Here is a 24,373-nt window from a genome sequence, read left to right as displayed (position 1 = left end):
GGGGGGGGGGGCGGCATCCGGAGAGCTCGCTCCGTCGTGTCGCTTAATAGAATTAGCCTCCTCGCAGGATACGCGACGCGCGCTCGGATCCTCCGACATCGGGCGCTCCGGTGTGTCGGCTGCTAATTAATAAAATAAATCAGCCGAGAGAGCGAGCGAACGAGCGAACGCGTTCGTAGCCGGAGAGTGCGACGACCCCGGGTCGCGCGCATTAAAGCGCGCGCGGGCTGGCTGGCTGACTGACTAACTGGCTGACTGACGTGGCATCCGCGTCGCGACGTCGACCGATTGTCAAATTACAAGAGATCGGGAATACCTGATGGCTAATACGGGAGAAACGGTGGTGGAGGCGGCGGCGGGGTCGCGACGGGACAGAGGACGCGCGGCGTCGCGACGCCTGCTTGCGCGACCGCGCAGAATCCGGCGTCGCCCCCACCAGCGGGCGAACGCCGGCGATCCCTACCCCTTTTTCACCTGCAACCCTTCCGCGGCTCGACGTTACGTCATTCGAGTCCTGGACTCCGGCGGCGACCGTGGTCCTTCACTTCCGCTTCCGGCTCCCGGTCACGAGGCTGTCGAGGCGAGGGAGAATCCAGTTCTGTCGAGCCCAGGTAAAACGGTGATCGTCGGTGGCGGCGGTGCCGGTGAATCGCGGTCGGGACAGTCGGCGACGGCGGCTACCCTTCTCTCCACCTCCGGTCCTCCGATATTCCGTATTCGCAGTTCGACACGCGAGGAAGCAGGCGTCCGGGTCGCTCGGATACCGCGTCGCGACGAATTCGAGTGTGGTCTCGGCTGTCCCCTGCCGGATCGTCGTCCTACCCGCGGTAGGACGACGGTCCTCTACCTTCGTCCGAAGCGGAAGGAAATCTCTGGCCGACACCCGAACTCGGGTCAGTGCTCGTCCACGACGGGGTGCAGCCGCTCTCTCAAAATTCCGGTCCTCGCGCGGGAAAAGGAAAATTAGCTGTCCGGGTAACACAACACTGATATTTAATTGCCAGACCTAGTTTCTAGCTGTGGGATCTGAAAACTAGGCACACTGTTAGTCATGTATGAAATCACGTTAAAATCAAAATCCTACGAGGGTCATCTCGAGGTTAGTACCTCGAGTTTGGAGGTACCGCCGCGTAATACCTCCAAAGGGTTTTCATTTCCACCTTCAGCTTTAGCGACACGTGGTTAACAGTGTACAGAGACGAAAGGAATGATCTAAATTAAATAAATTTCAGCCGTATCACACGGACAGCTCATCTGTGTTCTTAGCTAGTTTTTAGCTAGTTTTGAGTTACTTCTTTTCTTTACCGTGCGGAAATCTCGATTCGAAATTCTTCAATTTCCCGTTAGCGCGACACAAGGTTGGTGAAGCTCGTTGTTCGTGTTTTCTCGGCGAAACGCGACACCTCCGACTCCTTGCCAGCGATTATTGCATTCTAGTTGCACACGCGCTGTTTTCGGGGGTCGACCGCGCATTCTTGCACGCGTGATTATCTTCGCGTTCGGCGGGCGACAATAAGAGCAACACGCGTCGTGTAGGACATCGCGAAGATACGTCGGTAGATGCGTGTGCTCGTGTGCGCGTTTAACACGGAGAGTTAGCGACGCGCGAACGATTTAAACCGGAGATATAAAGCGGACCATCGTTTTTCGAGAGCGTTTCACGCCGGTAGGAAGTGGCGGAGAGTTGACAGTGGTAAATCGCAGAAACCCGTAAGATACCTGTTGCATGCGCGCCTTGGCTTTGGGGCAAACATGACCGGCACACGGCACGTTTGTCCCCCAGTGAAACGGCATTTCTTCCCGAATAACTGTCTTATCTAAATATATGTATATATGTGTGTATATATATATGTGCATATATATATATATATATATATATATATATATATACACACACACAGACACATGTACATGTGTATAGCCGAAAGCTACTGTCTACACTCTGAAAAAAGGACTTAACGATAAGTATTAAAATTTGGTAAATATTTGCAAAATATTTCGATTACTGCAATCAAATAATTTGTTCCGTATGTTAAATATATAATATACAGAATCAAATCATTTGATGGCAGCAATCAAGAATATAAGCAATTTTCTTATTGTTTACATTATTCAATATTCGATCGACAAATATTCACTAAATTTTAGTATTACTTATTACCGAATCCTTTATTCAGTGTGTTATCACGCAAAATGACGCCTAATCTGAATTTAGTGATCGGTCGCGGCACGCTGTTTAAAGAACCGTTTACAATAGCAATAAAGTATGCAATAAAACGTAAGCAGGACGCTGGAAGAACTATTTAGCTGACCCAAAGAAAATTTAGTTTAGATATGGGCGAGCAAATGTTTTAATTGTGAAAATCGAAATTTGGTTTCTCTGAAATCAGATCTTTTTCATTTCCGTTTCAGAGAAAAACCTTTGATCCTCGCACCCAAAATATATGTTTGCCTATATTCAAACTAAATTTTGCTTCAGTCAACTAAATGGGTTTTTTTAATGTCAATTAGCTTACGTCTTGCTGCATATTTCACAGTTATTGTAGACGGCCCTTAAGCCTTGGTCCAAAACCTCACTCTGAGACGCAAGCGATAAGCAAATTGACCAACCACGATCGATTATTCTTCTGGTAAACGATTATAATTAATTGACCAATTTGCTTACATCTTAGAGCAAGGTTATGAACCAAAGCTTATCGTCGATCGTGATTCCGCCGTTTAAAATGCGGCCGTGTAAGACAACGCTCGCGGAGATAATCCGCCGCGCGGATTCAGCCAGTCGAGAGCTGGTCGGCCACCCAGTAGAGCGTGATATTATCATTCCATATCGCTGATACAGGCGCGTCACGTAGCCGCGCCGAGGTGCATTGATAATCAGAAAAAAACTGCATCTTCGACAACTTCGAGCTTGCTGCGAGGCTCGCTGAGCTCGATCGCGCCGCAGATGTTTCGCCAACGTGTGCTTCGCGTGGCTTCTCGTTTTTTTTTTTTTTTGGCTCGCTACAACAAGACGGAAATATTAGCGAAGAACGCGGAAGTCCACGAGATTCATGTCGACGCTCGGACATTCGCACAATTTTCGGTATTACCTTCAAATTCTCCTCTCTGCAAACTTGCATTCGCACGAAGAAGCGGCTGCGACTTATTCCCCCTTTTTTTTTTATGAATCTTCAAGAAGCTACTAACGACATTGAAAGTTGAAGTTATCGAATCTCAGCATTGCTGAGACCGAACTAAACTGCGCCAAACTCAATTCCGCCACGTTTAACTTTGCTGAACATCACGCGCGCACACTGTGCGAAGTATCAGTAACGTAAGGATATTGCCAGGATATTCAGTAACGAGAAACCGCAAACGGACTAACATTGCGGTTTTCGCAGATTGCGCAGGCTTCTACGCGATATCCGAAAGCTATAATTGAGATGAAATTTCATATTAGCGAAATGCTCTCCTTCTCTCGTGTTCTCTTGCATTTTCCTGTTTCCCCTTTCCCCCTCTCTCTCTCTCTTTCTATATATATATATATATATATCGCTTTTGTAGCAGCACGTATAGCGTGCAGCAGCCGTAACGGTTCTCTCGACTCGTGTGGTGTGTTCTGATAACTCATTTCGTGGTGCATGCGTGAAAACGTGCTCCGATCGTTACGATTCCGAAGACGATTCTACTGCACGATAGAAATTTCCCGCTCGTAAAATCTCTCCTCGCCGCGATCTAATTTTATTTCGCACGTGTGCGCACGCGTATATACGCGATATACATCCTTTCCTCTTATACGGGGCGTATAATAAAACAATAAATAAGTCGTGGCTGTCACATGGCGCGAAGAAAAAGCGAGGAAGGACGCGTTCGCGCCGCAAATCGTCCTTCCCCGCGATATTTTGTGCCTTAATTTATCGACGTCCGCTAAGCTACCGGATCAGGATAATCGAACGCGCATCGCGTTCGACGGGTGTTCCCTCATACGCTCGTTTGTTTTGCAGGATCCGCGGGAGCGCGTTTCAGTCCACGGATAAGAAGAATCAGGTAAGTGGGAATCCGCAGGGAAAGGTTTCCAAGTGGAAAGGGATTTACTTTTCACTCGAAGCGTCGATTTAAAATTGGACGTGAAACGTAGTTACCGATATTGCCTCTCTCGGCCGGCTGAGAGATTGCGCGCGCGAGAGAGATAGAGAAAGAGAGAGGGCAAGAAAAAATTGCTGCCGGAGTTCCTCCTCATCGACGTCCGATACCTGCGATGTAATAAAATTATGATCGGCTGGCCCTTCCATCCATTCGTCTCAATCATTTCCTCACGAAGATTGACGAGCACGGTATTCCCGGCCACTTCCGATTCTCTCCTCTTTATCCGTGGTTCGCTCCCGCTTCTTCTTCTTCTTTCTCTTCCTCCTTTTTTCTTCTCCGCTCTCGTGAAAGTTTTATTGCCCTCGCGATTGATTCTAAAGTCCCATTACAGCCGACGCGGGTTACACACGTATTATCGCGTAAATTAATTTTGATTTCGGCGTGCCGGGGATCTGGAGCGTGTATCCTCCCCAGGTCACCTTGCCCGACGAAGGCGTGGACGATAAGATGCGACTGCTGACGTCGTGGTCGCTCGGCCGAGCGCGCTATTAATTACAGAACTGTGTTTGTTTGTTTGTTGCAGTCACCACTCATCGGGACCGCCGCTGCGAGCAACTCCCTCGACGTCTCTCGACGGAGCTCTTTATGCTTTTGATTGTTGCTCAGAAAGCCTTGATTACAATATTGGCTTTCGGGCAATAATCATAATCACGGAAGGGCTCAGATTGTCACCGTCGCCTTGCTGTTTGTACGTCGCCTGTCGGGCTCCGTCGCACAGAGCGCATATTTTATAAATGTATTTATCGAAGAAAAATCTCACCTCTGTGTCTTTTACATACTTTAGAGGCACTCAGGAGAGGCAAAATTTCGTTATAATGTAAGAGAGAGATAGAAAAAGATAGGTAGATAGATAGTGCAAGAGAAAGCATGCGAAAATAAAATGTTTGTATGTACAAAAAATCGTTGATCGTGTGTGTACATAAAAGGATGTAAAATAAAATATTATAAAATAAAACACACCTCCCTCTCCTTGAAATCTTCTCAACCCGATAACGTATGTTCGTTACTTACACAGAAAAAAAATTAGTCTTAAATCAAGAATAGATGTTCTCGTATATAAACAAGAATACTGTGGAAGAATATTTTTAATATATAATTTAAGGTGTATTTAATATATTGTATAATTCAAAAATATTGAGTTCAAATGATCCTTGCTCAATACAGATTCAACCGAATCAATCAAGACAGATCTTCCAAGAAGATTACAATATTCCTGCTGGTATACGAGAATATCCATTATACATTTTGAAAACTAATCTTCGTTTCTGTGCACTTATCGCACATCGTGCTTGCCAAAATGGCTCGTGGGGAGTTTTGCGTGTGTGCACTGTATATGCGTGGCAACGCATCTCGCGACTCTCCGGGCTCAGTCACGTGCGCCAATCGGGCCGTATCGGGAGTCACACAGCGTGGGAATCCCGGCGGCGGACGTTACATTGTGAGGAAGCGCACCGTCCCCGTCAATGGCTGCGATCCCTTTAATTACAATTATTACGGCGCATTATAGGATACGACGTATGACTAATATTTCCGCGGGGACGATAAAAATAATTGCAGTTCGCGCTTGCGGTCGTTAAGCGCGAAGCAGGTAATAAAACGCGCGACGCGGAGAACGGATCCGCCGTCTGATAATAAGTGGCATCAGTGACAAATAATGATAGCCGCTTATTAATTAATGCCCGCCTCGCCCCCGTGATTTAAACGGTTTCGCGAGAACGTCTCCACGCACGCCGTGCGCCGCGCGATCACATCCTTCCATCCTCGCGATGCGAGAGATCAAAATTACGGGGAAAAAAGGGTAGAGAGGAAAAAGAGCGAAATATGAAAACTGATATTGCATAACGAAGGAGGGACTATTCGGTTACGAGCCAATGTATTTAGCGCGGTTATTTCCTGTTGCGCGAAATCACCGTTTTTGTCATGAAAAAAAGGGAAAAAAAAAGAATTGCCGGTTTTGGAATATAATTTCTCCCAAATACCCGAGACCGGCAGCGGCGGCGGCTATAGCTTGCGAGCAGCGAGTGAGGGAGCTTTTATATAGAAAATAAAGTAACGAATTCGTAATTAAATATACACATGGTATTTTAATTATAACTTCGATAGGCGGAAAACAGGCGCGGCCGATGTTGGCCGCGGAATTAGTTAAAAATTTAATCCAGGGTAGCATGAAAGGGAATTGTTTCCGCGCGTTTTAATGGGCTGGAAAATACGTGAGTGCGTGTTGCGTCGCTCTGACGCGTTGTCGAACGTACACGCGCGCACACGCACACCTTGACTCTTGAAATTGTAATCATTATACCGAAGGCAAATATATCGCAATGGATTCATTTCGCGTGGCTTCCGTATAAAATAAACGCGCCGGGGAAAATATACTGCAAACCTGCGCATGTGATATGACGCGCGTTGCATTATTTATCCCGTCGTGTATATTAACGCGAAGTAAGCGGAGCACTCGTTACTTTTTCACGCTGTTTTTGTCGGCCGCCGGCATCCCGCGGAATTCTTCGAGTGTCATTTCGTCGCGCTTCGCTGAGACACATCGCGCCCGACGATTTGCGGCGACTGCATCATTAAAACAGTTTCCAAAATGTTTCGCGAGGGAATCCAGTCAGCGAGTTCAGGAACTCGCGCGTCTATATTTATATTAAAAAAAAGTTGTAATAATATATAATAATATATAAAAGTTATAATAATAAATAATAGTTCTAAATAAATTTATTACTTACATGTGAAAGATTCCAAGTTAATTTCAATCTTTGTTAGAAGAGGTTGTATTATGATTTAATAGTTTTTACATATATATTACTAATTATTTAATGTTATTCTGTAAAAACTACGTTCAAACGCTGGTTCAAATTCATTTGGCATTTTGTTATTTCCAAGGATGATTTTCGACTTATTACCACCGCTAACGGTGGTTTTTGCAGATCTTTTTTACACGTTATCTTGAATTTATTTTAAAACAATTACATGAAGCGAAGTTAAATTAAAATTTGAGTTAAATTAAAATAAATAAAAAAATTATTTCGTAAGGTTGTGCGCTCATTTTTCCTTTTTCGTGATTTTGGCCCTGTTTGAAAGAGTATGCAGCCGAAGAGATGCAACTCTCAGGCTCGCCAATTTTTTCCGATTAGTTTTATCTTCTTCTTTAAAATGAGACCTTAACAAAGGTGATGTGTTAACCTCTTCGAACGAAGCAACTTTGTCCATAGACATTTTTTCGTATCATCAAAAAGAAGTGAAATATGTAAAATGCTCGATTTAAGTGAACCACCCTATATAATAAAATAAATTTACCTTGTATTGAAAATCAAATATTACTTCTTCTGAATAATACTGTTTTTTTCTACCAAACAATTCTGGTTTATTCCAGTGAAATAACATTTATACAATTACTTCCTCCAAATAATACTGTTTTTTCTATCAAATAATCCTGGTTTATTCCAGTGAAATAACATTTTTCTTCAAACAAAATCATATTTGATATTAAATTATGTTATTTGTATTAAACAAACCCAAGTCCAACAAGCACGTATATTAAATCCGAAGAAACCTCTTTCTTTCTGTGCGAGAGCTAATATTAACGAGAGAAGGATTATATTTCGTTACAAATCGATGTATTATCCCGGTTGTTTCCTATTGCGTGAACTCACCGTTTTGGTATTTATAAAAAATCATGACACCGTAGTACACCTTTATCGCAACGACGAAACGAAAGAAAAGGAAGAATAGACGAAAAAAAAACACACACGTTCGAGACAACGCCGTCGTAAAGCACCGAGTTTACGCCGATAGCAGATCGCCGCCGCGCGAAGGATTAATTCCAAAGGATGCGTCAGCCCTTCGCGTCAGGGCGGCGGTCAGGTCGGCGAGCCCGCGAAGTTTCTTCCCCGCTTTCGCATTTTCTCCGTGAAAATTACACGATTCGTGATGCGCGTCGATGTCGGTGGTGCCTACCGACAGCGCTCCGCCGCCGCCCGAGAACTGCCAAAAAGTCGCCGGCAACGAGGGTCGACAGCCAGCGGCAATACGAGCATCGCGGTCCGAACAGGAACATCCGGGGTGGCAGTAGGAGAAGGAGGACGGGTCAACTGGGGCGCAACAATGGATTATTTAAATTTTAAAAGCCCCTCGAAGCGTCGGCTTAATTCCGCCGGTCCTTCGCCGTGTGTCGTCTATTCCTCCGGCCGCCGAAAACGTGAGAAACTAACGGAAGGAAGATAAACAGCGGGATAGAGAGGGAGTGGGGGAGGGAGAGGAGAGCTTCACATGTGCACCGACACGTGCGTACGTGTGTGCATTAATGCACACGTGTTGATCGTCGGTGCAGCCTCGAGTCAGTGATGGTCGAGACACGTCCATTTCTTCAGGGAGCGATATATACATACATAAAAAATACTAATACTAGATCAAGTAAATAATTACGCTTTTTTCATCCGCATTTTCGGAATCTATGCTATACTTGGGTATGTTTGGGACATTTCCATAGGGACAATTTAATCAGAAAAAACGACGAGAAAGTAAGATCAAATTTCGATCAAATCTAATTTTTGAGCGTACCCCTTTCACATGGAATGACCCATATATATATATTATTTATTTATTTATTTATTTATTTATTTATTTAATCCAAGTAAAAATTTGCTAAAGAGTATTGGAATAATTATTTACTTGAATCTAGAACTTTTTTAACTGTTAGGATTCATGATCGTTCACTGAGAAAGAAGTACTTAAAAATGTATTTGTGGAATATAAGGATTATTTCTCTCTTACAGACATAAAAATATAAAGTTTATTTCACAGAAATAAAAAATAACTTCTGTGAAAACAATAAACTTTATATTCAACAAATAAATTTTTTAATATTTTTTTCTCAATAATCGTATCATTGTTGCACGAGGATTGGATAACGAAGCGTCGCGCATTGCGTCCACGATGACACTCGAGGGCTCGAGGACATCGACATAATTTCACGCGAGACGTGCATAATAATATCTCAGTGCGCGACTTCCCAGATTTTACTGCAATATTCACCACATCCTTTTTACTTATTCGCACAAACGGAATTTGCACGACCGCTTCGAAAACTGCAAAATACATGTACGTTATGTTTTACCGAGTTATCTCTCGTCACCGCAGAACTATTTAAGAGGAAAAAATCGTGCGATGATCCGAAAATACGCGTCAAAAACATGTCAAATTTTTCGTGAAAATTTTCCTCTTTAGCTCTTTTGAAAAAAATCTCGCGTCTGTTGACGGGGAGCAAACTAACAAATTGTACGTTTTCTGCATACACACACACACACCCACACACACCCACACAACTCCTCTCGAATCGTGCGCTCAACGAGGCAGACGAGACGCAGAAATAATACACGCATCGCGCCCCTGTCAAATTCGTATTCGCGAGCGTGAAATCTGCATTCGTCGCCGAATCGATCTCATCTTTCCATATAATTGCCGATATAACCAGCAGCGAGGAGACGTGCGTACATATATATGTATGTATTTGTGTGTAGGCGTCGCAAATAATTGGTACACTCACGCCCACACACAAGCCCACGCATACACGCACACATATACACACACGGTTACTGGAGATCCGCGCGCACGCACACACACGTACATACGCGAGATACATAGCAACCTGGAAGCAGGTTGACAGATTGACGTTCGGTCGCGCCTCGTTCAACCCAGCGCCGATGAATATTTCAGGTGCCCGGCTTCACCTGTCAGCCCGCGGGATGCCGCGCGGCAGAAAGAGCGAGAGAAAGAGATGCCGCCGGCTTCTATGTATAGAGGAACGGCGGTAAGGGCGGGCAGGCGGTCGGGCTGGCGAGAGGGGGGCGGGTGGGTGAGGAGACGAGCCGTGCCCTGGCGAACTTTCGACCCGAAATGACCCGAGAGAGGCGAAGATGCAGACTCCGCGCCGTTCGGATTTCCACCTTTTCTCCTTCTCCGCGCGCCGTTTCACCATCGGCAATATAGCCGGCGATGACGATGAGTCTAATTCCAGGATACCGATCGATCGTCCTATGAATATCAGAGGATATCACGGATTTATTCGCACGTGTCCCACTTCGCTCGCCCACCTTGCCCACCTTCGGAAAAATCGAGGAACTCCGTCGCGGGCGCCGCCACCTTCGATGACGAAGGGACGAAGGGACGACGCAGATCCGTCGATTTCTCGCTATTGTGTCGCGAGAAAATTCCAACGACTCACCTTGCGATGATTAACATCATATCCGGGTTAATTTTACGTCCGATAAACGATCAGCGCCAGTTGCGCCGCATCTAATCTAATCTGCGTTGCCGCCGTCTCGTTGCGACGTGAGATATTCGCAAAATATACTACGCGGAATATACTAATATAATACGCTTATCTATTTATCCATTTAATTAAATTTTAATTACTTATTTATTTGTTTTATTTGCGAACATAAAAATGTGTCAAATTAAATATTTCTTTATACTTTTTTTTTTCTTTTGTACAAATTTATACATGCTCGCACAGAAAATTTTCCGGGATCCGATTGGAATCTATTCGGATTTCGCAAAAAAATGATGGATTCTGATTAGAAAATTTATGAGGATTCGAATCAGAGACGTAACGTTCAAAAGTGACGATTCTAAATGGAAATCCGCACAGATTTCATTTACTTTGCCCAACATTTTCCTATAATTGGGATAAAAGTTCCTAATTGATATCGCAATATATCATACTTATTTAGGATAAGTTTGAATAATCTGATCGGAATCTATGATCAGATACTATATTTGGGAAGATGCTGTATCTGAGAAATTTTCGTACGAGCGGTTTAATTAGGACCGATGAAAAAATTGAAAAAATAAATTTGTTAGATAGGAAACTAAAAATACTTTAATTTCTTATTCCAAGGTTTTCAAACGCCAGAAATTAAAACGACCAGCTTGAGAATTTATGCGTTTTAATTATTTATGTTTCACAAGTATGTGTATTTACATATACACATACTTGTGAAACGCGCTTAAATATTCAAACCTTTTCAGACATTTTGTTCAACGTAAACACATGAAATAAGAAGGGTAATATTTGAGAAAAGAATAGAATTTTAAGTTGATATCGTAGAGGGACAACCTATTTTGGGACAACTTTGGGATTTCTAATCGAAATCTATGCTATATGTGGGAAAATCTAGAAAAAATTGCGGGTGTAATGAAAAGTTGCTTTCTTGTCATGATAAATAACTACTATTATTAAATAAATAAATAATAGAAACGAATATTCATCGAAATCGGCGAGATCAATGTGTACCAGTTTACGATAACTACTCCGAGGAAATTCGCAATGTCTCGCGTTCAGCGTCCACCTTGAAGATAAAACGACTCATATTCCGCGCGGGGAGATCTCCCGCATCCTTGAATATTAATTCGTCGCTCTCTTGTGATCGATGTAACGTTTTTATTATTAAAATCCGCCGAGCAATTCTAACGTGGAATCGGCCCAAACACTCCGCCGAGATCGCTCTCTCTCTCTCTCTCTCTCTCATTTAAGCACGTAATCATATAAGATATAATTATCCGAAGACGCTGTACGTCGGACTGATGCGATTTAACATGCAAGATAAATGATATTTCGCGGGTGGCTCGTACGCGACTAACGTGGGACGGTTTCTACGGATCGAATACGTTATGCTCATCAGGCAGATGTGTTTTAGCGACATTAAATTAACGACCCGAAATCCCGACGTTTTCGCGCGGCTGCGACGTTCAGAACAACGTTCAGGTCAACGTTCCATAATGCAATTCTTCCCATTCGATTCTATTTGTATAGATATCGCTGATATTTCATACGAAGTAGGTTTTACAACACAAAACAAACTACTATTACTACACGTAGATAATATTTTTAACGACTGAATGTGGTGGTGGTGTCATCGGTATATACGACACTCTACCATATTCGATTGTAAAGCATAAAATTAATTATACCTGCAAAATTAACGGTACGTCCAAGAAAAAGTCAATAAAACAGTCAGTGGTTTTCACGGAGAGGATCGAAATTTACGATGGAAACGTAACATTTGGACGTTAGATTTTCATCGCCTTTGCACGGAGGAAAGTAATTCTGCTGTTGTGGCGAAACCACATATCGTTGCTACTGCATATTCGTTGCGACGGCAATAAAATTTAGTTGACGTAAACAAAGTAGCGAATTGTTCGTAATTAGGGCAGAAACAGTTTTGTCGCCGGGACAGAAAATAATCTGCCGAGTGAATTTTCTCTTAGGACACGTTTATTCGTTAAAGTAAAACAGTAGCTTCCTACATTTATTAATTTGTTCTCACAGTAAAGTAATTTGTAGATTCAGCAAAATATCCCAGCGAATGGCAATTAGTATTCTTAACAAATCGTCTTACTGTCCATAGAGAACCCGATCAATTTTGTTACGATAGCATAATATTTGCTGTGCCAGCAAAGTTACTTTTCTCCGCGCGTGAATCAAATAATTTCTCAATTTCGCAATCGATTACCAACACTTATCACTATTTCATATTGGCCTCTTTCAATTACTTTTTCAAAAATTGCACCGATAAAACGAGGTAAAAGACGCATGCACCTTGAATAACATTGATTTTCATTGATTCAATTAACATTTAATTATATTAATCGATCGGAGAGGCTCTTGTGCAACCAGTGGAAATTAGTTTGGCGGTCGACCTGCTGCAGCGAAATGTGGAATACGGATGATACGTCGTTCGCGATGGGAAACACGCGAAACTAAGTTCACGTAGCGGCACGAAGGAGCGCGATGAGGAAAACCGAGAGGAGCTGCCGCGAATCGGCAGACTGATTTATCGTTGGGGCGCGCGCGTGCAAGATGTTCCGCGGGATCTCCGCGAGTCTGTCTGCGTTTGACATTTGGTGCCTTACGATGATCGACTGAAATATGAGCCTTCACGTCGCGTACGTCCGTGGCCGGCCGGTCGGTCGGTCGGACGAAGTAGAGAAACTGGATTTCAGTCATAGACGTGTGCGCGCACAAAGTTGAAATTGGCACTTACAATGGACGCCCATTGCGCTTTCGCTGAATATTCATGCGCCGCGCTAAAGGGTTATTGAACCGCTCAAGCCTGAACCTTGAATGAGCCGCGCTACATAAAGATCGCAAGTGAGAGAGAGGAAGGACGAGAGAGAGAGAGAGAGAGAGAAGGGAGGGGGTGGAGGTTGCGACGGCTTGGAAAAACAAAATGTGCAAAATTCGCAGTCGGCTAGGATTATCCTGTAAATGATAAAAGCGCCTTCGGCATCGAGGATGTGCGAGGACTTTGTTTGTTATTCGGACGATAAATTATCCGCGAGCGATACAGCACACATGTTAATTCAACGCGCTGGCATTATTGATCATTGTTCCGCCGGCGAGTTTCGGGCATTATTATCGACCGCGAAAAAATGATATCGCCTCGCGGATCCCGACTGGAATATCCTCGTTATTCATAGCGCCGTTATTAATCTATTAACGGGCGAGGTGAAGCCACGAAAGTGTGCATCGCCGAACGACTCGGAATAATTCAGTATTATTCTCGCAGAGAGAGAAAAAGAGAGAGAGAGAGAGAGAGAGAGGCGCGCATCGATCGATCGTGTCGCGAAAAACGCATTTCACAAAATTGTGTCCCTCGATTCTGCGATGAACATCCGACGATGTGTCTGTCTTTCGTCGATTGTTAAAAGGATGCCATACTTGAAAACTTGGTCGATAATTTTGATTATTTTTTTTCAAAGTTTGCGTCTTATTCGGGTTTGAATTATACAGAGTGACTAACTTGAAATTGCCCTTTAAAATAACTTAATAAATATCGATTTTACAGAAGAATTTTTTAGACGAGAATTAAATAATTTTGTGGAGGATGGTTTTAGAGATCGATGAGAGTAACGACTTGTTAATCTGCTGTTTTTCAGTTACAATATTATTTATAGCTGAAGCTACAGTAGACTCCATCGTAATACAATATTTTAATGCAGTTTCGATCAGAGCAGGAGGTAATGCTTTATAATCCTGTCAGTATTTTACGGAATCTTCTGGCAAAATAGCCTGGAATTAAAATAATGTTTATTCGGATTGTATTTCCTTGGATTGAATAAGTTCTCGTTTGAATTCGTTTTTAAATTTTTCATATATTTATACCAAATAAAATCATAAGTCCTTCCAGTTGAGTTACACGGACTATCTTATAATATCGGAGAAAAGCTGCATTGTTGTCTTGCTATTTTTCGGATCTCTTAACAGCAGTATTATAGCTTCTTTCCGATGAAGAAGAGGACATTTGTACACTGTCCTCATTGCACTCTTAAATTTGAGATCGAGCAATGCTGCAGTTATAAGATATTTCAGTGTCCAGAGGAAATGTTAGGAACCCTAGAATTGCTCTATTCGGCGGCCAATCGGAACATCCGACTACTATTCGTACGACGCATGAAATAACAGCCTTAGCGTGAATAATATTCGTGAACTTATGAATAGTCAAAAAATATATATTCAATATTCTATTTGCAATATTTTATTCGATATTTTGGCGTTGAATACTGGACAAATATCGAATATAACGATAATCAGCCTTAGCGTGAAAAATATTCGTGAACTCATGAGTAGTTAAAAAATATACATTCGATATTCTATTTGCAATATTTTATTCGATATTTTGACATCGAATATAGAAAAAATATCGAATATAACGATAATCATCTCCACCTTTATTTGAGTAGAACAAAAAATGACGATGATGTGAAAATGACATCAAAATAATGTCAAAACGGCGAGAAAATGATTATAAAAGCTCACTTTTCCATCACTTTCTCATTATTTTGACGTCATTTCGACATCGTCGTCGCTTTTCCGTTCTACCTGGGTAACCGTCGAATTATATGCCTGCGCGCTAACAACGGCCTCGAGTCACCTTTGCACTTTGGCGTGTGCGCGAGCAGCTCTCAGTGTCATAAAATAGCATTGATTCCACCGTCCGTCGCCGTCGTGATCGTCGCTGGCGGCGGCGGCGGCGATCGCGCGAGTGCGCGTTGCCGTAATTTTCGCTAATTAATGAAATAGATTAAAACACGGGAAAGCGCTCTCGACGCTGCCGCACGCGGTTACGTTAGTTGACAGCGCGAAAAGGTATAACGTCGCTGCGCCATGCATATCCGATAGGTTCATTTATAACGTCTGGCCGGCGCGTCGCGCGAACGTGTCGCGTGAACGCGAGATCGCGCGCCGAAAATACTTATCGATGTAATATAATGACGGCAGTTTCCCAGGAACCCCGTCCGACCGCTAATTATTTACGAGCCCGTCATTACGACCATTTAATTCCGCTTATCGGAGGGCGACACCTCGCCGGCCTGGACGCGTCGCGATGCTTTCCGCGCTTGTTTTAACGCCGACTCGGCACGCAGCGCGCTGCTTTCCAGCTATTGGCTTATTCCGTCAGGCCCTGCGCACAATATTGGAACATATATTAAGAATAAGAATAAATATTAAGGTCCGGTCTCACCAACGTGAATTAATCAAATCGGTCGATTAAATTCAGTTTGTTCATTGGAACTGGCCAATCGCATCTATCTAACGGATGATGCGATTGAACAGTTCCATGGGAAGGGCTGAATTTAATCGACTGATTTGATTAACTTGCGTTGGTGAAAAACCGGGTCGAAAAACCGGGCTATCAGGAACAGATATTAGGAGTTATTTTCGCACAACGGAATGAAATGAACGGCTGTATGGCAATTTTCTATATTTGTATCTTATATTTCATTTGTATCTTATATTTCATTTTTCTTCATTGTGCGTTATGTTTAATCACACTATTCCTGATTCTTATTTTCAATACTTAATACTTATTCCTAATACATTTCCATCGTGCGCAGGGTTTTATAGCTTCGTAAACTATGTATATAAAAAAAAATTGTTGCAACCTGTGACCGAGTGTACAAGATTCTCACGTTTCATTGTGTGTAATTTTCTTGAACTAATGCAGCCAGTTCAGCTATAAAAAAATAGACTATCAGTATCACTCGAATGTTTTCGAACAATGCGAGTTTCTCCGGATGCATCTAGGTGAAATTTCCGAACGCAGCTCTAGAAAGAGATACTGCGTCTAGTCTCTTTCCTTCTCTTTCTCTCTCTCTCTCTCTCTCTCTCTTTCCCTCTTTTTCTTACTCTTTCCTCTTCGAGCTCTCCAAAGCTGATATTTATAATCGGATCTCATGTTTAAGACCGTCTTAAATATAATATCCGACTGAATATCGGCAGGAGACGTCTTTAGCGTCCGAATTTCCGAATCGATTTTTGCAAGGCAACTTCAACTCCGCACGTTTCTCCGCGCTTCAGCTCGCTCGGCGAGCAATCGAACGCGAGACGTGCGAGATATTTCGATAGGAAACGCTCACTTCATCTCGTGAGAAACGCTCACGCATTTCGTCACCTTCTTTCTTTTCGATTTTTTTTCCTCTTCCCTCGATAACACATTTATGTATGCAACGAGAACGAGCGAACTCCTGAATAATTTTCGGGTCGATAAAATTGCAGTTAATGTGAATGCGGTGATTGTTATACGAGAAGAGATCAGTGCGAGTTCAGTCGCCCTTCGAATTGTCTCGACGGTGCGCGAGCGACAGCGCTCGAATCGAGATCGCCGCGGGTCATGCGCGATATCACGTGTGCACACGCGAGGTGTTGCGCCGGTAGACCGGTTGATGCGAGGTTGTTACGTTGAATTGTTTGAGCTCGCCTGCGATCGCGATGGATAAGATAAAGTGTCTTTTTGACAAGTCATTAACGAACGACGATATCTTCATGATCGGCGCTACCGTGGACACAGGTAATAACGTGATCGTCCGCGAGCTGCCAGGGAGAAGTCCACGTGTGGTCCCCGCAAACATAACCTAAAGCGAACAGTCTTGATGTAGGTTTCGAGTGGCAGGCGATTGACGAACACAGGGAGAAAATTGACGGCGTCTCGGCGGAGGCGATCAAGGAACGCGGGAGGATATATTTTAACATAAAGTGGGACCAATATGAGAAAGTACGCTTTTTTATGTACACAAATGTGTTTTTTGTTTTCAACGTCCCATATCTGGGAGGTAATCGTATCTTATGTATATATTATTTTGTGATGTATGTTGTGCAGGTCCAAGAAATGAGATCGATAGACAATGTATTTATAGTAGCTGATGTGCAGACTGTTGCTTTTCACGGGACTGATAAGAAAGTTGATTTAGAATTGTTCAAGGATGCGGTGCACAAGCATATGAATCTGAATAAATGTCTCGATATATGGAAACGGGTGACATGTTTTATGGGAAAGCTATATCCTACATTGGAGGAATATAATTCTGCCAAAGAGCAAGCTCCTGTTACCAAAAATGAATCAGAGACTACTAAGAAATCAAAGATTATTGGGGAGTCAGATACTATTAATAGATCAGAGACTGTTAAGGAGTCTGAGACCATTAAGGAATCAGAGACCATTGAGGAGTCAGAGACTATTAATGGATCAGAGACTGTTAAGGAGTCTGAGACCATTAAGGAATCAGAGACTATTGAGGAGCCAGAAACTACTAAGGAGTCAGATATCACCAAAGAGTCAGAGATCACTAAAGAATCAGAGACTGTCAAGAAGTCAGAAACCACTAAGGAGTCAGGCGTCATTAAAGAGTCAGAAAATACTAAGGAGTCCGTGACCACTAAGGGTAGAAAAAGAGGCGTGGATCCATCAGAGTCAAAGGAGGACGATATACTTAGATATAGAGTAACATGCGAAAGGTTTGGTGAACACAAATTTGAGTCCACTGATGTAGCCTATGTTATTGGAGGAGAATTGCAGACCAAATATCACTGGGTAGTGGATCTATCCAAGTATCACTTGGAGATTATCTGCAAATTGACAGAACGTACGATGAGACTAGAATTATTTATGCGATTCGAGTAAAGTGGAGAAATGAAAGCACACGTTTCAATCTGTTAATTCTAAAATAAATAGACCATGCACATCAATAGACAAGAAATAATCTTAATGAAATTATTTATATATATATATTTTTTTTAGAACAACTGGTGACACTTTTACGTGTGACGCATAAATCTAAGCACCGCAGGAATATCGTGAGCTTCGGCCCGACCACTCTCAGGTCAACTATATGTTACAATCTAATAAGACTGGCGAATCCTAAACCGGGTGATATAATAATTGACCCGATGTGTGGGAGCGGATCTATTCCTATAGAGGTACTGCGTATTTACGGCGGCATAGACTTTCCTGGGTGCTGATTTTGCATGCAAATTTTAGGCGGCATTGGCTTTTTCGCACTTATGCATTCTATGCGGCGATAACAACTCCAAAGCTCTGGAGAGAACAAAGTTCAATATAAACGGCTCGGCAACGGAAGCCAGAATAAATCCCGTGCAATGGGTGGCTTTGAATCTACCGCTCAAGGATTCTTTCGTCGATATCATTGTCACCGATATGGTGTGTCTTCTTTTTTTAATCTCCCATCTGACCTTTACACAGTTTACGTTAAAATATCTTCATTTTCTCTGAATGAAATTATTTGCGTAATTCACAGCCTTTCGGCAAGAGAAGTGGAAAGAGATCAAATAACGAGCGTCTTTACAAACAATTTTTGTTGGAACTCGGCCGTGTGGTTAAACAATCATCCGGACGACTGGTTCTGCTCACCCATGACAAGCGGAGTTTTAATCAAGTAACTGTTGAAAAGAAAAATATTTCAAAATTAAAAAATACAATATTTTACTATGCAATTTTGACATTAATTAATTTCAATGAATTCCGCTTTATTTTAGGCTTACAAGGCAGCGGGTGATTTGTTCATTCTAATGAGAGCAGTCAGTGTGAAGATAGGAGGCCTTCAAGTCATAGCCTACGTTTTGAAACGAACGAACGTACATTATACACGTTTCAAACTACGACATTATTAATCGATTGACTTATGTACCGCTTTTCAATCAGAGACCAATGAAGTATTTCTTTTTCCTTTTTAAGCGTTACATAAAACATACATAACATATATATTTTTGTATGAGAGAATTAATATAAAGTTTATTTGTATGTTTATACAACATGGCTGGTATGGATCTTGACCACTTCGAAGAAATGTTCTCTCGTTGTGAACATAATCCCAGTACATCGAGAAATCATAAGAAGAACTTTCTTCTGCTAGTCTCCATATCGTGCCTGCGGCCTTGTATGATCCACTCATAATCGCCGTATTTGCTGTCAAACGTTCCATGTTGCAGCGATCTTAACTTGAGCGTGAATCGTGGGCCCAATTCACGCAATCTTGGCTTTCCCGTTTTAAGATTGAACTCGTACCTGCACAATCATTGATGTTGGATCGAGATATGAATTTACCGCGGAAGATAGATGAGAAGAAACGATTGAAAGTTACCTGTGATGCCTGAAAAATATATAGTCTCTTTGATTGTGGAATGTCACGGCTCTTCGCCCTTTGAATTCTGGTTGATAATGAAACAATGCTCCAAGCATTCTGCCGATAGTGAAGCCTAAACGCGTGGTGAAGTTATTTAGAATAACTTCCGGCCTGTGTTCCGTGATCTCTTTGTGACTGCGCTTCAGTTCTGTTGTGATCTTAACATTACTAAGCTTGAAGTGTGCGGTAGGACCATCTGGCAGATGTATCACCAACATCCCATCTAAAAGAAAGCGTATTTAACTACAGCAAACTTAAAAGCTTTTTACCTCCTAAAAAATATCTAATGCCTGCGTTCAGCAGAGAAGATGATTCAGTGAGCACTTGACAATTAGGGAGTTTTAGCAATACCGTCTTTCAGATACAAACGCTCCAGTATGCTCCGGGATTCACTGCCAGCACTTCAAATCTATAAAATATGTAACACAAACTGTTACAAGATTTGCAGTGAATATCAAAACGTACTTTTAGCGTTTAACGTATCTGAAAGACAGTATTGCAAACATTTTATTATTCCTTATTGGTATAATCTTATGGATCTATCAAGAATCTAAAAGAATACTTTAATCACAGATAATAATCACTAAGCGCTCACAGAGTTCTTTCTCTGCTCAGTCAATATTTTAGGTAATATTATATATGTATTGTATCGTTACAACATATTTTCTAAAAAAAAGCATACTCGGCTTGCACTGATCCTCGTTGACTATTATTACGTCCGTGAAATTCCTGGGGATAGCGCTCCTTACAATTTTCTTGACGCCAGAACGATTTCTGTACAGAGAAATCGAGTTGGGTATTATCCTCGTGAGTTCCCTGCCGAATATCCTCGTTTTTCTGTTCGGGTTATCGGCATAAGTGATAAGGACTTTAGGCTCGTAGTCCTGCCGGTAGTATGCCGCGAATTCATCGTTCTGACACTCGACTTTGAGCTCCAGGTTGGCCTCATCCTCCAAATCACCCACGATCATAGTCTCATCCTTCTCTCGCAGACTCTCGATAGTGTGCGGTACTTGTTTCGGGCCGCCTGCCTGTATCCGCGCCTTCTTCGCCTCCTTCTTCGCTTTCGCTTTTTCTTTCATTAATTTCTGGCATTTCTGTTGCCTCACAGCTTTGCACTTGATATGGTTGAAGTTACTGTCCGAAGGCAGTGTAACCTCCGACTTTTTACCCGTCGAAGTACCGGCTCCTGAGTCCTCGACCTCTTCATTTGTCTCGTCCCTATTCTCCTTGGGTCGACCGAAGGGATTCTTTCGTAAATTTTTCACCTTCATTATTCTATACTTTTTATTAAAACTACAAACGTTAGAGATCGTTCCTCACACCTTTCAAGCTCGCCTAATATCCCACGTGTTTATCTTCTCCAATACAAGTGAACATGGATAATCACGCCATCTCCAGGTCTCTGGTGCATCTATCTCTGAGTCTTTGCATCAGACGGTTATCGTATTCTAAAATATAGTTCACAATTCTCCGCTACGAGCCACCACCATCTTCAATGAAGAGCGGGTCGTAGTGCGACTCAACGATAGGTCAGACGGATTTTAATTTTGAGTATTACGACTCAACGACGGGTCGAAAGATTCTTATTTTAACAATTATGGCTCGACGTCCTGCAAATTCATCATTTTATTTTACTTAAATAGTACGACTCAACCGTAAGATTATAAGTTGAACTTTACGAGAGCTTAAATTTATTTTCAAGTCGTACGGTGCAAGGATAGAGTAAATAAACTTCTATTTATTAATAATACAACCGGCAAAATAAGTGATATTTTTTCATTTTAACATAATAAGATTTGTGAAACAGATAATTTCAATATATTACCTTTTAGATAATGAGATAACAAATATTTACTTAAGAATGATATGACAACGCACATATGAAAACGATTTGAATAAATATGACGTGAATAATTTCTTATTGTTTTTTCGTCACCATCACAGTGAAATAATGTAAAAGATCTAAGCTAACACTTCCACCCTTTTCCTCCGTCTATGTATAATATTACAATGTTCATATTTTTATCTTAATTACGTATTATATACATTTCCTTTTAGTCATAAATCTTAGGTACAATCATTTAAGTTTCAAAACTATCCACAATACGAAGAACACTGCTATGGAAAACAGGAATAGGTATAGAATGTAATAATTGTGTCCTGCTTTTGCCAGACGTAACACACGTGCCACCGAACCAGACAAGAAACCACCTGTTCTCTCAAAGTCATCGTCCTGTGAAATGTATTTATATTATTTCCTACAGTAAGATAACATTCGGGACTTGATAATTATGCCTGCAAATCCAACTCACTAACCATAGATCTCAACATTTTGTCTTGGTACTTTACTTCAGTGCCAATGTCAATGGACAACGATTTTAACGCATGAATTTTATCTTTTAACTCCTCAGTCATCCTCTCGTTCTCATCCTCCATAGCATTGTGAGAAGATGTACTTGGTAACGGCTCATAGCCATAACCACCTGCGAGAGCAAAAATTATGTATGAAATAAGAAATGACCCACTCAACGCATTATTAATGCAATACTAACCAGAATGAGATCTTCGCATTTTGTTAGCAATCTTGACAACTTAGTAAACAAACAGGTGGGGGTGGGGAATTATCGCTCGACAAAACACTTTGCAATCTCGTCAATTATTTTACTTTGCCCTATCTGAAAAGAATACACACAATATGTAGTCGTGTATCTTAACTTAACCGTACTTAAAGTGACATCAACTTACTCAATTAGAGGAGGGATGATACATTAAAGCATGTCCCAGTTATGTATGTGATATATCGTTCCACTTAAAAAATATGTAGTCCATGAAAACCAACTGTGTGATATGTCAACTTGAGACTCGATTGCTGAAAAACATTTAAACCTATATAAACACAATCTAAAACGTATAAGACACCTGCACGATTTATTAATAAAATGTGTTTCCTTTCATTGATTTTATGACAAAGAAGGCACTCGTTATACACCAACCATGTAAACAGTCCTGGCAGAATCGGACAATAGATGATACAATAATAATATATATCAGTATATGTCAACGTCACACCGCAACAGCGCAGTGACGTGTAATCGCGAGTCCACGAACGATGGTCCCGTTAGGTTAGGTTAGGAGTTAAGATTTAAATGGCATTTAAGCTGGATATTTAAACGTCAAGAATGGAGAATATGATAAAATTTATCGTAGTTCTATGGAAGAAAAACAATAATATGTACGATAGTATTAGGTGCGACAATAAACAACCCATTGACAAGTCTCAGTCAACTTAGATATCTTTTATTTTACGAAACTCTCTTTTACGAAACATCTCTCTTATATGGATTATTAGACAGATCGTGGATAAAGGATATTTAGAATCGTGTCTCGGTTTATTATCAAGTAGAGAATATGTTAAATATAAAGGCACAAACAATAAGAAGTACTTCGCTACCTTCTAAACTCCTACTCGGACAATCAATGTATATGTGTAAGTGTGTGTGTGTGTGTGTGTGTGTGTGTGTACGTTTCGTGTATTTTCTTTCTACGTTCGACATACAGATAATCGTCTCACGCCACAATCTCGCTCATAGAATCACTCACAGAGACGGATAAACACTTACAAGTAACGATACGACCTAGATCTTTGATCTCTCGAACTTAAATAATTTAATTATAACTATATATTCACAACCCTATAAGAAAAAAGAACGCTCTCAATGTGTGTGAGTGTATGCGTGTACGTGTATGTATGCGTGACCGTTCCTCCTCCTCCTCCTCTCGCGGGACGAGCCGGGGAGGAGACGCAATTCTTAAAGTCGAGTCCGACGATGCGGCTCTAAATGAACGTATATTAACATCTCCATAATTATCGCGTTATATAAAGTTCTTGATATGAAAACCCTCAACAAGTTTAGAAACATAATTCCTCTCGTAAAGCCCCCTTCATCAACGCTCGTACTCTAACCGCATCTAGCGAGTACTATAATCTATACAATCTCCGTTATATATCTCTAACATCTCTCTATCTCAATATAGAACAACGATAAGTACGTTTGATGTCGTGAAATCACCGCGAGATCAGCGCTCGATTGTCGATCTCGCATGCCGCTACGCTTGCTACAACACATGTGCCGCTATTTATACGTATATAAATGTCTCTCCACGCACGTCGTTACAGGATTGACGCTATTGACGATTTGATCCCAAGGAGCGTAATTAATTAGCCGAGATTAGGCCCGTAATCCGTGCACGCTCTATCGTACGTCTCGCGAGAGGATGCCCGCCGCGAGAAATTCGTCGATCGATTCGCGATTGTGATTGGAATGTTTGATCCACCGAACGAGGAGGGAGGGGTGGGAGGGATAAAAAGAAAATGTACCACAGAAGTCGACCGAGCTTGCGCGCTACGGATCGCCGCCGACGTTTGCAAATACTTTGTACTTTCACACACACTTCGCCTAAGAGGAGAAATTTCGTTCTCCCAGCGTGTGCGCGCTACGCGTTGTCGAAATTGCCACGAGCGGGATTTATGCGAAATTCATGAAAGGACACATGAAATGATAAAGGGGAAGAGAGGCAGAGGGATTCGCGCGATATCCGAGAATACGCGACGAACCGTTTACCGAAGACGACTCCGTTAAAATATACTAAACTATAAGATTTCCTCCAACGTTACCTTGACACAAGATACGTGTATATGTACAATAGTGTTGAGCATCGATCTTCCTTAAATAATACAACAGTACAATCCCCCCCCCCCCCCCCC

At 42.0% G+C, this 24,373-nt stretch overlaps 3 protein-coding genes across 3 annotated transcripts; 1 reads left to right on the top strand and 2 right to left on the bottom strand.

Annotated features, from left to right (window-relative positions):
- The first annotated feature begins 16,835 nt into the window (after positions 1 to 16,835).
- LOC106742775 (THUMP domain-containing protein 3-like) lies at positions 16,836 to 19,114 on the top strand. The gene is made up of 7 exons (XM_014616033.1): positions 16,836 to 16,976; positions 17,065 to 17,180; positions 17,286 to 18,048; positions 18,204 to 18,382; positions 18,444 to 18,623; positions 18,721 to 18,858; positions 18,959 to 19,114. Exons 1-7 carry the CDS (start codon positions 16,898 to 16,900, stop codon positions 19,091 to 19,093), a joined length of 1,590 nt encoding a protein of 529 aa, XP_014471519.1. The 5' UTR covers positions 16,836 to 16,897; the 3' UTR covers positions 19,094 to 19,114.
- Positions 19,115 to 19,288: 174 nt separating this feature from the next.
- On the bottom strand, positions 19,289 to 21,312 carry LOC106742776 (probable ribosome production factor 1). The gene is made up of 3 exons (XM_014616034.1): positions 20,288 to 21,312; positions 19,564 to 19,828; positions 19,289 to 19,487 (listed from the first exon to the last, which is right to left on the bottom strand). Exons 1-3 carry the CDS (start codon positions 20,877 to 20,879, stop codon positions 19,310 to 19,312), a joined length of 1,035 nt encoding a protein of 344 aa, XP_014471520.1. The 5' UTR covers positions 20,880 to 21,312; the 3' UTR covers positions 19,289 to 19,309.
- A 70-nt stretch (positions 21,313 to 21,382) lies between these two features.
- LOC106742777 (BET1 homolog) lies at positions 21,383 to 22,781 on the bottom strand. The gene is made up of 5 exons (XM_014616035.1): positions 22,602 to 22,781; positions 22,354 to 22,477; positions 22,161 to 22,283; positions 21,925 to 22,091; positions 21,383 to 21,841 (listed from the first exon to the last, which is right to left on the bottom strand). Exons 3-5 carry the CDS (start codon positions 22,177 to 22,179, stop codon positions 21,686 to 21,688), a joined length of 342 nt encoding a protein of 113 aa, XP_014471521.1. The 5' UTR covers positions 22,180 to 22,283; positions 22,354 to 22,477; positions 22,602 to 22,781; the 3' UTR covers positions 21,383 to 21,685.
- Positions 22,782 to 24,373: the final 1,592 nt, after the last annotated feature.

The sequence above is a fragment of the Dinoponera quadriceps genome, unplaced genomic scaffold (genome assembly GCF_001313825.1).
Source record: "Dinoponera quadriceps isolate SergipeBrazil2010 unplaced genomic scaffold, ASM131382v1 scaffold589, whole genome shotgun sequence".
NCBI lineage: Eukaryota > Metazoa > Arthropoda > Insecta > Hymenoptera > Formicidae > Dinoponera > Dinoponera quadriceps.
Note: the sequence above shows the minus strand (reverse complement) of the source record. Positions and strands in the feature narration are given on the sequence as shown.